At 56.9% G+C, this 13,760-nt stretch overlaps 3 protein-coding genes across 3 annotated transcripts; 1 reads left to right on the top strand and 2 right to left on the bottom strand.

Annotated features, from left to right (window-relative positions):
- Nucleotides 1-189: 189 nt before the first annotated feature.
- Nucleotides 190-2,112, top strand: PHYSODRAFT_338812 (hypothetical protein; the record flags this gene model as incomplete). Its single annotated transcript, XM_009536688.1, has 6 exons — nucleotides 190-342; nucleotides 431-545; nucleotides 616-817; nucleotides 1,150-1,219; nucleotides 1,295-1,855; nucleotides 1,903-2,112. The coding sequence occupies 6 exons, from the start codon at nucleotides 190-192 to the stop codon at nucleotides 2,110-2,112; spliced, it is 1,311 nt and encodes a 436-aa protein (XP_009534983.1).
- A 745-nt stretch (nucleotides 2,113-2,857) lies between these two features.
- PHYSODRAFT_352612 (hypothetical protein) lies at nucleotides 2,858-11,164 on the bottom strand (the record flags this gene model as incomplete). Its single annotated transcript, XM_009536687.1, has 6 exons — nucleotides 10,711-11,164; nucleotides 10,521-10,650; nucleotides 10,200-10,406; nucleotides 3,545-3,922; nucleotides 3,051-3,430; nucleotides 2,858-2,981 (listed from the first exon to the last, which is right to left on the bottom strand). The coding sequence occupies exons 1-6, from the start codon at nucleotides 11,064-11,066 to the stop codon at nucleotides 2,858-2,860; spliced, it is 1,575 nt and encodes a 524-aa protein (XP_009534982.1). The 5' UTR covers nucleotides 11,067-11,164.
- A 1,960-nt stretch (nucleotides 11,165-13,124) lies between these two features.
- On the bottom strand, nucleotides 13,125-13,475 carry PHYSODRAFT_305391 (hypothetical protein; the record flags this gene model as incomplete). Its single annotated transcript, XM_009536686.1, has 1 exon — nucleotides 13,125-13,475. The coding sequence occupies one exon, from the start codon at nucleotides 13,473-13,475 to the stop codon at nucleotides 13,125-13,127; it is 351 nt and encodes a 116-aa protein (XP_009534981.1).
- Between the last annotated feature and the right edge of the window lie 285 nt (nucleotides 13,476-13,760).

The raw sequence follows: 13,760 nt of genomic DNA, 5'->3' as shown, positions 1-13,760 counted from the left end.
CAGCCGAAGCCAGGCAGGAGGAGATGGCGCTACAGCCGGAACCAGGCAGGCAGGAGTGGGTGGGGCGTCGCAGTTGAAGTCTGGAATATATGGGAGGCCAAAAACGATAAATACGTTCTCCTCCCTTTCTCGGATTTCTCTAATTCTTCACACTCTCGTTCTTTTGTTGCTTTCATTCTTCATTTCAACATGTTGGCCGGATCCTACAACAAGGCTCGGTTCAACGAGCTGTGCCAGCACCTAAAAAAACGCCGGACCAAAATCAATGGCGGAGGCGTAGCAGCGCTGCGAACCATGTTTCTGAAGCAGGGAGTGGACAAACACGAGGTGCCCATCGTATCCGTGAGTTCTTGAGTAGTCATGAAGGATATATCAACAAGAAGGGGTGTATTTCCGAGTGTAGCGGGGAAATTAGGTTTTCCGATGGAAGGATAAAGCCACGTTGAAGAAGGACGAAGTGACCGTGGACGGCGAGCCGCACGCGGACGCCAAGGCGCGCGTTGACACCAAGATGCACACGCACACCAAGCCGCGCGCGGTCACCAGTAGGTTTAGTATGCCATTCAAGCGGGCGGTTTTCTTGGACCGGGCAACCGGTACGTGTTTTGTCCCCAGCCGAACGTGGCATTGAGCAGTTCGTTCTGGGCCAGTCAAGAGTTTGCACCGTCGGGCGCAAGGCCCCTGCAGCCCCGACACACCACCACGGCACGCTCGACCGCACGCCCGGCGGCACGCACCCGACTCTTCGGCACAGCAGGCGGCCCCCGCTCACTATTCCTACCTCCTATACTGGGGGCAGCTCGCGTCTCCACCCGCGGTACGTACTGCAACGCATTGACCCAACCTTCTCGGCTATCAGTCTGCTGCTCGGCGGCACCGTCGTTCCCAGCAACCCACCATCAGACAACAACACGCCCACGCTGCTGAGTTGCTCCACGGTTACGCCCGCAAGGACCTAGCTTCCTACCATGCTCAGCAACAACCAACACCGGCTGCTCGTCCACGCTCGGGGCCAAGTAGCGCAAGATCATCAGTTCGAGCATGGGTGGGTAGCTGTATCCGCAACGGGCACGTTATCCATGCACTACATGCTCTCTCTAGTTCTCACTGCTATCTCATGCTACTAACGTTATGCGTGTGCTCGGACAGTTGGGCCAGCAGCTCGTTCCCGATCACCTCGGCGAATTATTCGGGGGCAGCCCCAACTCGCACTCGCTCCGTGAGCTTGATGGGGCTCGCCTTCAATAATCCTGAACGACTGCTGACCCCCCAACGTGCTTTAGTATGCTCAAAGGAAATGGTTCAAGACGCTTTTCGTAAGCCCGAGCAAGTCGGCCCAGCTGCACTCCAAGAGCGGGCTCAGCTACCGCAGGTTGCAGCAGCAGAGACCCAAGCAGAAGATGTGAATGCAGGCGCGGTCAGCGAAGAAACACCGTTCGGGTCTGATGGCGGCGATGGGAGCGCGCCGAGCGAGTCTGAGGAGTCCTTAGAGAACGCGTTTCGTGAGCTCTCGCAAGCCGGTCCAGCTTCACGCCAAGATTGCACCCAGTTACTACAGCATACAACAGCAGAGACACAAGCAGAAGATGTGAATGCGGAGAGCGCCGGCAGAAATGCTGTTTACACTCCGTTCTGCAGTCCTGATTGCGGTGACGAGACTGATGCTTTGGGTGGGGTGATCGGGTTGATGAAGGAATGTTCGCGTATGAGCGCGTGTGCTGCTGGAAATACGGTCCGAATGGACGGATTCTGGCAGGCGTTCACTGGCGCCCCTCATTTATTGACGCGGCCTTGCTACACCCGCGGGATCGCAAAACACTTCAAGACGAAGCGCACAACCGAAGAGCGACACAACGTCAAGCAGCCTGCATAGTATTGTTGGGCATGAACTTGGCCACCCAGAAGGTCATGTGGAAAGTCCTGACCAAGCGGATCGTGGACGAGTCGCTGCAAGGCGCGACGGTGGTGAGCCGCAGCATATGCAACAGGAGCGTCGCAGCGGACAACGAGAGCAAGCGCGGGCAGTTGGCCACGACCAAGCACGCGATCCTCGTAACGAAGAAGGTCATGTGGCAAATGCTGATCAAGCGCATCGTAGTGGACTCGGTGTAAAACGGGTTCGCGAGGACGGTAATGAAACGCAGCGTACGCAAAACGAACGTTGCGCTGGACGAGGAGTGCGAATGGGTGCAGTTAGATGCCAGAAATATGGTCCTGCGGCACATTCTGACCAAGCGGAGTGTCTTCCACACTCTGCGAAACGTGCCCGGCTAGCCGACCTACAACATGGAGAAGGAATGCGTTTCCTAAGCGCGTAGAACGCAGGTGGTCTTGTTGATACTCAAGCTGGAATTTTCGGAGTCGCTAAGGGCTAAGGTAGTGTTGTGGGTAAGCTCTACATGTGGAAGAATCTGCAATGAAAGTGTTGTTGTTGGCGCTTCTCTATAGTCAATGCTGCACTCGATCTTCGGGTTGTGCATGACAAGAGGCTAGAATGCCCGCCCGGATGAGGAGATGGCCAGGCAACGTCACCATCAGCTAGAATGTTCCAAGAAAAGTGTGTTCAAGTATCGCTGCGTTTGAAGTCTTGCTTCTCCATCCTTTAGATTTTCGTGTTCTTTATGGCAAAGACACGAATGATTTCAAGACATATTTTCATGAAGCGATACATATGCATTCACGTCTTCACTGCCTACTAACTCATACACGACACCTGCAAAACAATCCCTGCCCTAACGGCTCGGCCTTACTTGTGGAAGATGGATCCCCGGCGCAGCACGACCACAGTCTCTTGTCGCTCAGCAGGTTGAGCACCTCCAGGATGCCGGCCACAGTGGCCTATGGTTCTTGCGACCGATCACCACGACCTGCAAGCCTCGCAGCGCGAGGCCATCTGCTCCTGGTGGAGCTTGGCCACGCACGAAGCGATCCACTCTGTGTCGCTCGACAGCCAGCACGTCTGAGTCGCCATGCGACCAGATCTCGAACACCGTCCTGCTGACGCGGCACACAGCCACCGTTCACAGCCCAGCCCTGGATCACCTACTCACGAGCACAAGAAGACCGTCGGGCGCGAGCCGCCAGCGCTGGCTGCGTGGCGGTGCAGCGTGAGCTCGGGGAGCTGACGCTTGAGACGCCAACAGAAGAACTTGCCTGATTTCGGCCAGGGCACAACCTGGCGGATGCGGTCGATGGACTTCATGCGGTCAGGCGAGTCGTGCAGGTCGTCGAACGCCATGGCCATCTGCACGTGGATCGGCAGCAGCGTTTCTTCGCAGGTCTTGATATCAGCTGCCATCTTGGCGCTTTTGGACTCCTTCTTCTCGGGCGACAGCTCGGCACGTGCGGTCAGCTGCTCGAGCATGTCGTCGAGACGGCTGTTTCTTGCGGTCGCAATGAGACCGGCTGGCTCGAGTAGACCACCGCGTCCCTTCGGCGTACATCACCATGATACCTTCGTTGTGGGATATACCACGGCCCACGCGCCACCACGCAGTTCGGCGAACGGCGGGATGTACACGAACATGGGCTACTCGTAGTTGACGAGGCCATCCACGATGGCTGCACCGAGCTTGGGCAGCTCGTCGATCATGTCGCGCTGGCGGCCGGAGAAACCACGCCAGTTGGCCAGGATGAACAGTGGCAGGTCCTCACCCTTGAAGTCCTCGACGGCAGTCGCCGTCTTGTGGGCCGAGTCGGGGAACCACACCTGACCAGTCTGCGGCATCAGGTTCTCCTGCGAGGCAGGCGCCGCCGGGTCGGCAGGGATGACCTTCTCGGACGTGCGCACCTCCGTGACGACCACACGGCACGGAATGTCACCAAGGCGGCCGCGGCCGACGATCACGCTCTTGGCCCAGCCGTCAAGCGTCTCACGGAACGAATCCTTGTCCATGAGGCCCGAGACCCACTTGCCCGTGGCCTACCGGCCAGCAGCGCGCGCGGGTCGTACTGTGTGCTCTTGTCGGCAGGGCCGATGTAATGATCTGCACGTGCAAGAGCAGAACACAATCACACCATCAGTTGAGTCCGCACGCAGAGAGCCCAAGTCGTCGTCTGCATACTCACCGGTTGCGCAAGCTCCTGCTCCGGCACGCCTCAGCCAACCACTTCATGTTTAGGACCGAGCGCCATGAGGGCGTCCTCGGGTAGATGGATAGCAGCAAACAGACAAAGACATCAATTCAGTTTCCATTTTACTCGCAACACAACAAGCACAACCAGAACCTTACACTTGGTTGCACTTGCGCCTCCAGCGCGCGCTTCCGTCCAGTTCCAGTTCCAGTCTCCGTTCGAGTTCCAGTTCCAGTCCAGTCCTGCTGCGCGTCGCTAGTGTGCACGCCGTCCAGCCTACTCCATCCCGCGTTGCCGTTGCGCACGCCGTCTTCCTCGCCTACGTTCTTCGGTGCGCCGCACCTGTACCTCTCGCCGTTCAGCTTCTCCGGGTGCGCCGCGTGCTTTGCCTCGTCCGCAGCTTCGTTCCGCTCGTCGCCGACGGGACCTCTATTTTCGCCTGGCTCGCTCCTTTTCTTTCTGGGGGAGGAGTGGGGACGCGCATTGTCACACGTCACATCTCATTGGTGCATTTAGCCCAATCACTCCCGCGTGTGCATACGCGACACCCACCTCGACCTTCCGCTTGTCGCCTCGGCTGTCACTTGCAAACAGTGCGCAGCCGAGTGTAACATCCGCGTCGGTGGCCGTTACGAGTCTAGTAGTAGGAGTCTTTGTGCTCCGAGGCGGGCTCGAGCTAGCGCCGGACGGAATTGCACCAGTTGCTTCCTTCGGGACGCTGGAGCAAGTGGTTGGTACTTGTCGGAAACAGAGCTCCAGGACGAGCTTCTGTGACTTCGTTGGGGCTTACAGACATTGTCGGAAGCAGCGCTGCTGGGAGTGCCTGCGACTTCAAATTTGATTGATTTGGCTGAGGAGCTTGCGCGCCCCAGCCATCTATTAACGACGTGTCTAGCGTAGGCGCAAACATGGATGAAGCAGCGATGCAGCACGCGGACAGCGTGCAGCAGATGTTCGCCTCGCTCGCGGCGATGATGCGCGAGCAGCAGCAGTTTATGGCACAGACAGCCGAGCTGGAGCGCCAGATGGCGGTGACACTGCAACAGCAACAGCAGCAGCAATCCACCTCGCAGCAGCAGCAACCGTCGGTGGCCGACTCTTCGTCGCCAGACACGCGCGAGTACCGGGCCGAGGGCATCACCATGCCGAAGTTCTCCGGCACCAAGGACGACGACGTCGCGGACTACCTCTTCAGCGCCAAGCTCTACTTTGAGTCGAAGAACATCAAGTACGGCGCCGACTCGCCGCAGCAGCGCCCCTTGTCGCTCTTGGTGGCAAACTTGAAGGGACCAGCAGCGGCTTGGTACCGCGAGTACGTCTCCCACAACGGGAACTTCCTGCACTCGGTCACGCAGTTCGAGGAGCTGCTGACCAGCGAGTTCACGACACCCGATCGGCAAGAGCACCTGCGTGACCAGCTCCTACGCCTGCGCCAGAACAACTTCACCTGTCTTGAAGATTACGTGTCGGCCTTCCGGCGCATCATCTGCAAGGTAGAGGAGATGAGCGACATCGACAAGGTCATGCATTTCCAGAAGGGGTTAGTCGTAGAGATCAAACAAGAGGTGAAGCTGCGCCAGTTCAGGAACACGACAGACGCAATTTCGTTTGCACTCATGTACGACCGCACGCACGCTGTAGGATCGCGTCGAACCAACGTGAACCGCGGAGGCCAAGGTCCACAACGCCTTCAGCAGTCGTCACATCATGTCGAGGAGCCGACCCCAATGGAGATCGGGAGTTCGCGCTTCGTGTCTCGCGAAGAGTGTCTGCGAAGTAATCTTTGCTTTTACTGCAAGGAGCCCGGACACCGCCTGGCTACGTGTCCTAAGCGGCCAGCGCGTAACAACCCCCGAGGCTCATCTCGTCCTCCACAAGGGCGCGGTTCTTTCCGCGCAAACCAGGGCTCGTTTCGCCGCATTGTTGAAGACGACGACGCATCCGACGACGATGACGACGCCTACGCAGACAACCGCGACGACCACGTCGAGGTCATCGACAGTTTGCAGCTGAACATGGTGTCTCTCGACGCGAAGTTGTCGCCCAATCGTGAACTGTTGAGGTTCGAGGGAGCGATGAGCGGCCAGGCAGTGCGAGTCTTGATCGACAGTGGTGCAGAGCGCAACATTGTGCGTCCGGGCCTCGTGCAGCACTACGTTGAGGCCACCAAGGTCACGGCCCAGCGCTTTGATGGCACGACAACCCCGGCGCGTACCGCACAGCAATGTTTGGAGACTGTCTGCTTTGATGGAAGAGTCTTCAACGATGTTTCTCTCATTGAATGGGAGGTATCTTCAAACCAAGACGTGATTCTCGGCCACCCGTGGTTAGTGCAGTTCAGCCCGATCATCAATTGGCAAACCGGAGTGATGCGCTTCCCCAACCAGCGTGTAGTACATGACTTCGGTTCCGTGAACAGCAGTCTTGAGGTGGCGGGACCGACGGTGGCTTCAGTGGAAGTGAAACCGGAATTTCTTCAGCACCCGCTTCCCCCGAACCTGCGGCAGCAGCTCGATGACCATGTGCAGGCAGGCTACTTCAGTATGCCGTTGGGACCGAGCTCACTAGCAACGCTGGGACACCAGACCTTACCACGCATCTTTGACGACGGTGGCGATGGTACAGGCGCGTCGCCGCTGTGTGTTCTTGCGGCTGCGGAGTTCGAGACGAAGGTGAAGGCTGACGAGTACGTCGAACTGTATCATGTCACAGTGAAGACGTCGCCCAAGGTGAAGTCCGTGCCATTGCAGCTTCAAGCGGTTCTTGAAGAGTTCGCAGATGTCTTTCCAGCAGAGCTGCCACCTGGATTACCACCAAGCCGCTCCATCGAGCACGAAGTGGTCTTGAAACCAGGGGTGACGCCAAGCAACCGAGCTCCCTTCTGCCTCTCGAAGATTGAGCAGGAAGCATTGGACATCTTTGTGGCAGAGCTGCTGAAGAAGAACTGGGTCGAAGTGTCGGACTCTCCCTGGGTATCGAACATCTTCGGCGTGCCGAAAAAGGATCCCGCGACGGGCAAGTTCCTATCCCGCTTTGGAGTGGTTGCGCTCGAACAACCCGCACATGCCGATTCGATGGGTCATCGACTATCGATTGGTGAATGCCGCCTCGGATGTGGCTAAGATCCCGCTACCGCACATCGAACAACTCTTCGATCGCATGGTGGGCGCAATGGGCTTCTCTATTCTCGACCTCGCGAGTGGATACCACCAAATGCGCATGTCTCCGACGTCAAAACAGTACACGGCATTCAGGACGAACCATGAGATCTATCATTGGAACGTGGCGCCCATGGGCCTGGCCGGCATGCCAGGCACCTGGACACGCCTGATGTGCAAGCTGCTGAGTCATCTACTGTTCGTGGTCGTTTATCTTGACGACATCTGCATCTTCTCGCGATCGATGGCTGACCACGTTGAGCACTTACGACAAGTCTGCGAAGTCCTGCGCGCTAACAAGCTTTACGCCCGTCCTGACAAGTGCGACTTCGGACAAGCCTCGGTGGACTTCCTTGGCCACACCATCTCTGCTGATGGGTTGCACGTGGACGCTCGCAAGACTCGAGCCATCGCAGAGTGGAACGAGCCATGCAACATCATAGACCTCCAACGCTTCTTGGGCCTCGCCGGGTACTATCGTCGCTTCATCCACCAGTTTGCGACGTTGGTACTGCCCCTGAGCTCTCTGGTCAAGAAGGATGTCGCTTGGGTATGGAACGAACACCAGCGCCAAGCTTTCAATGCCATTAAGCTCGCGCTCCAGCACGCTCCGGTGCTTCGTCTGCCGGACTTTGAAAAAACATTCATCGTGACAACGGATGCCAGCCATGCGTGCATTGGTGGAGTGCTCTCTCAGATGCATGATGGCAACGATCTCCCCGTGGCTTTCTTCAGCAAGAAGCTGGGACCTCACGAGCTGAACTGGCCTGTCCACGAGAAGGAGCTCTTTGCGATCAAGCAGGCGCTTACACGTTGGCGTCATTACCTCCATGGAGTCTCGTTTGAAGTGTACACGGACAATTCGGCGTGCAAGTGGTTTTTGCAGCATCCACGCCTGTCGGGTCGCCTGGCCAGCTGGGTCGACTTCTTTGCGTCCTTCCAGTTCACACTGCATCATCGTCCAGGAGCTTTGAATGTCGTTGCGGACGCGTTGTCACGCCCCCCTGATGCTTCATCGAGTCCGGGGGAGGGGCAGGAGGATTGTGAGTCCAAGCCCGAGCCGGTTGTAGTGTGTACGGCGTGTTTGACGTCTACCACATGCACGAACATTCGAGACGTGGTCTCACGACGTACCATGGCTACGGCGAAGCTCCAAAGCATACCGTCCCGGGATCAAGCTGTGATGCTGGCCGTCAAACCGCCAGCCACAAAGGCACTCGGAGTTGGCACAGCACAGTGGTGCATGAGGTTGAACGCAGCGTCAATGGAGGACAGCACGGTGATCAGCTCACTTCAGCTGGATAACCAAACGAAGCGGGCGTTTCAGAAGGCATACGGCAGAGATCCAGTCTTCAAGCCACTGTGGAAGTCCAGACGCTCGTCGGAAGAGTACGAAGTCATTCACGGGTTGATCTATTTGAAGAGCAACGACAGCCTACGCCGTCTCTGTGTGCCAAACAACCGGAAACTTCGGCTCGATGTCATTCACAACGCGCATGATGCGGCGATCATGGCGCACCCAGGCATCCGTCGCACTCAGCTTGCTGCGGCACAGTGGTACTTCTGGCCGAGAATGGATCTGGACATCAAAGCCTACGTTCAGAGTTGTGAGTCATGCATGAGGTACAAGTCAAGCACCGGACGAAGAGCAGGAAAGCTTCAGCCGATCCGTTGCCCGCTGCGTGTTGGGATGTTGTCTCGACTGACTTCATCACGCATTTGCCTGTGTCCGACGGCTTTGATGCGATCATGGTCGTGGTGGACAAGTTGTCAAAGCGTCCAGTCTACATCCCGACGCACACCACGGCGACTGCGGAAGACATTGCCAAGCTATTCTTCAACAACGTCATCCTGTACTATGGTATCCCATCGACCATCATCTTCGACCGGAACCCGAAGTTCACGTCGAAGTTCTGGAAAGCACTGGTACAGCTGATGAAGATCAAGACAGCGATGACGACTGCCCACCGAGCGCAGGCCGATGGCCAAACTGAGCGTCAGAATCGGACTCTCGAGGACTCGTTGCGATGCTCTGTTTTGTACCATGGCAACGACTGGAATGAGCACCTGCCCATGATTGAGTATGTGCACGCAACACTGGTGTCCAGCTCGTCGAAGCTGTCGCCCTTCTTCGTCGACTCTGGTCGTCACCCTAAGAACCCATTGGGTAGTGTGGAGAGCGATCAGCCGGTGGCGAGGTCTCGTGTGGAGTACGCGTCTCGATTTGTTCAGCATCGTCAAGAGGTGATCGAACGTGCTCGGAAGGATCTGTGGGATGCGCAAGAGGATCAAAAGAAGTTCTACGACCGGCGTCGTGCAGCAAACCCATTCAAGGTCGGTGATCTAGCCTTACTGTCGACGCAGGACCTGAACATCTCGCACGCCACCGCGGAAACGACGCTTCGCTCACGGAAGTTCATCCCGCGCTTCATCGGTCCGTACCCGATCCTGGAACTTCACGGCAACGTCGCGCTGCTGGCTCTACCGGCCAACTTGAAGCACATCAGCCCACGCTTCAACATCGACAAGCTCAAGGTATACAACAGCAACCCTGATCGCTTCGTCGGCCGTCTGATCCCGAAGTCGACTCCCGTGATTTTCGACGACGATGGCGAGCCACTACACGTTGTCGAAGCTCTGGTCAAGAAGCGCATCTTCAGCCGCCAACCTGAGTACTTGGTCAAGTGGCACGGGCTCCCTCAACAAGTCGGGGGGAGTGTAATGATCTGCACGTGCAAGAGCAGAACACAACCACACCATCAGTTGAGTCCGCACGCAGAGAGCCCAAGTCGTCGTCTGCATACTCACCGGTTGCGCAAGCTCCTGCTCCGGCACGCCTCAGCCAACCACTTCATGTTTAGGACCGAGCGCCATGAGGGCGCCCTCGGGTAGATGGATAGCAGCAAACAGACAAAGACATCAATTTAGTTTCCATTTTACTCGCAACACAACAAGCACAACCAGAACCTTACAGCCGAAGTCCACCGTGCGCTCGATCTCGTCCACGCCCGTCAGGTCGCGGATCGGAAGCTGGCCGCGGCGAACCATCGGCACGAAGGCCAGCCACTCGAGGATCGAGTAGATGCCCAAGAGGTGGTTCGTGGCCGTCAGGTGCGTTACACCGTTCGTGTGCATGATCTTCACGCCACCCAGCTGGTCGTTCGAGGTGTACACCTCGGCTCCTGGTAACCGGTCAGGATGATCGGCGAGTGCGTGGCGTTCTGCACCGTACGGTGGCCCAGACGCACCAGGTAGGCACCGATGCCGACACTGCGGTCGCAGGCGTACGTCAGCGTGAACACGTCCTGGTATGCGCGAAGTCTTACCAGCAATGGTACCACTGCCGCGCAGGCACTCGACACCGAGGCCGATCACACGGCCCACGATGTCGTTCAGCCCGTAGCGCTCCTCGCCCGTGCTGGTGGCGGCGTTCACAGAGCCCTCGGCTGAGGCAACGTTTTAGTCCTCGGGGGTCTACTCGAAGCCCTTGGTCGGGTTGGTCTCGTCCTCCCAGCACACCTTGTACAGGGCTTTGATGGGCTCGGCCATGCCGATGCGGGCACCAGCGTTGGCCGAGAAGAAGAAGCGCGGGATGCCCTTCGAGCGAGCCAGCTTCGACGCCAGGTCGAACAGCGTGTCCTCGCGGGTACCGAAGGAACCGGCCTTGAACGTGATGTCGTTGGCGATGATGATGATCGCACGTCCATCCGGGAACTCCGGCGTGTACAGCGCCAACAGCCACGCCACCATACCGATGTCGTTCTGGCCACGCGGGCGCGTCGTCTCCGTCAGAGACTTGCCCGTGGTATCCCGGATCAGCTCGCGCGTCTCCATCAGCAGATTCGGGATGGTGATTTTGGCACCGCCACCGCGCGTACGCTGCTGCACGTATTTGCGCCACTGGCGCAGCAGGTTGTACTCGATTAGCTCCAAGAAGTCGTACAAGTACACCGTGTTCGACATGGCCTTGGCCATCTGACGCTTCTTGTCGAACGGGAACACCACCGGGTATGGCGTCGTCATCGGCATGCCGTCAAGCTCGCCGTGGGTCTCGTCGCGCGGTGGAGGTGAAGATAGGCTCATCGTGGCCAGCGGCCTCGACGTACGCCTGCACGCGGACCACGTAGTCCGTGGGGTTCTCAGCCACAAGATGCACAGGAATGATCGGGGCCTCGCTGTTGAAGCGCGCAATGATCTTGAGCTCCACCGTCGACACCCGCAGCTGCTCCAGACGCTCGGCGTAGCGGTAGGCCATAATGCGGATCACACCCTCGAGTTACTGCGGGTCCACGATAGCCTGGGGCAGGATGTTCAGGTACACGTGGTTGTTCTTGGTCGGCAGCGACGACTTCTTGACCAGAGGGTTGGCAAGGTTCACCTCCAGGGCATTCAGAGCGTCAACCAGCGAGCGCTTGGGGCCCGGGTAGGTGTCGTACTGCGAGCGAGAGCCGCTGCCATCGTGGTCCAGCTGACGCACGAAGATGCGCTGGAAGCGGTCGGTCACGATGTGCGAGTCGGACTCCTTCATCTTGGCCAGGTACAGGTGAACTTTCTTGTTCTCGGACGTCAACGGGGTGACGCTGTAGTTCTGGAGGCGACGCAGCTCCAGCTTGTAGGCGAGCGGCGCCTCCAATGTTGTCCTCGCTATTGTTCAGGCGGCCGGGGGACGTGTAGATGTTCGGGTACAGCGCGATGTAGGCGTTGTGCACCGAGACGTTCTCAATGTTCTGCGGGCGGACCGAGAACGTCACGACGGATGTTGTGCGCCCGCAGATCCTGGCCCACCGCCTTGAGGTAAGCCTCAACCCGCTCCAGAAGCGCAGTCTCCTCCGCGTTCTCGTCCACCAGATGACGTGCTGGGGGTCCTTGCGCACCGACAGCGCCTTCTTGGTCAGCGGGAATAGGGTCATGATGCGAGAAGATATTTTTTTTACTCCCGTAAAATACGACGTATGGTACGTGGAACCCATTTAATTTGGGTAGTCGTATGGTATGGAAATTTTTGGCGAATCAAAAACTACCACTCGAAGTACAGTAAATATCTAGAAGGGCGCACTCTGCGCCCTTCTAGAGAACCGACTGTCTATATCACAAGCCCAGACATCGTGCATTCGCCATCGTACATGTACCGTGATTTACTAAAAGAGCGCTTTTAGCGCCCTTTTACACGAAAATAGCTCACATTTGTATAGTATAATTTAAGTAAGAGGTCGACGAAAGGGCTAACCACTAGCGGTGATGACATTCACCTGTGGGCTGCATACTTTGCGGCAAACCTCAAAATCATGGTGGCTACGTGGTTGTCAGGGGCGTGGAGGCGAACACGTTCCGACTGGTCTTTCGCTTGCTTCTTCGGTGGCGAGTGCGCTTCATAGGTGTGGAAAACACTCAAGAAGGCCAACTTTCCAACTCGCCATGTCCTTCGAGCTCCTGGTGGTTGAACTGCATCAACCCAGCTCCAATTGTGTCGATCTCAGGCGCCACTACCGCAACGCCTTATTTCCGGGCAGCCTTTGCGTCAAGGCTTGCACCGCTTCAGCATAGGCCTGGCCTGGCATCAACGTAAGGTCATAGTGCAACCAGCGGAACGTCCTATACGTCCGCTTTTCATCACCGCTGCAAGAATGTTGATGTTGTCGATGCGACACTCCAGACGTCTCAGTGTCGTGTTGTGCTGTTCACATGCCCGAACCAAAGCAGAGGTCCTAATAGAGACCTGATTATTACGGATCGCTAGTTCCTGTAGGTGTGGACACGACTACAAAATTACAGCAACATCGACGCCAAGACTCCACGAAGGAAAATCAAGCCAAAGGCTGCGCAGATGGCCCCCAATCAGTTGCAATAACCTCGTAAGACATTCGCTACTCGAGATATCCCAGGGTTTGAGCTTTAGTTCCAGATCGGGTTCATTTCCGAGATCCTCGCGTGGTCGCACACTACGAGACTACTGCGTTGGACTTGGCACAAACCAATTCCAGAGATCAGCATGTCGACCCACTCAGTGGGAACATCATCCTCGGACTTTACCAAAACGACCCCACCAACTTCCCCGTGCTGGAAAATATCTGCTGAATTCCACGAAACCACGCGACGGTCGATTTCTTCTGTAACTCGGACGATAGCGTCCCGACGCAAGTGGTACTCGCGCGCGTCGCGTGCCGTGAAACTTGAGCTACCCAGCCCTTTAGCAACGGCGAGAAGCTCCTGCTCCGTGTTGGAGGCTGTTAGGATCCTTGACATTGTCTCCAGTTCTCTGGACTTTAGATCCAGAGTTTCTCCAGCGACGCGATTCGACCCGAACTTACCGTAGATGATAAAAAGCACACCCGCCGTAAACGTATCGAATTGTGATGACAAAAGTAGGTCATTTTCGTGACAATAAAAATGTCCAGTTGTTTGACAAAAGACAGAATTTTCAAAATGTTTACTTAACTACTGTATTTTTTAGCTGCATCATACAAATTAGAAGTATAATTATCATAGAAAACACATGACATAATTGAAGTGTGAGGACAACATATTCTG

This window comes from Phytophthora sojae (genome assembly GCF_000149755.1).
Source record: "Phytophthora sojae unplaced genomic scaffold PHYSOscaffold_9, whole genome shotgun sequence".
NCBI classification, from domain to species: Eukaryota; Oomycota; class Peronosporomycetes; order Peronosporales; family Peronosporaceae; genus Phytophthora; species Phytophthora sojae.
Note: the sequence above shows the minus strand (reverse complement) of the source record. Positions and strands in the feature narration are given on the sequence as shown.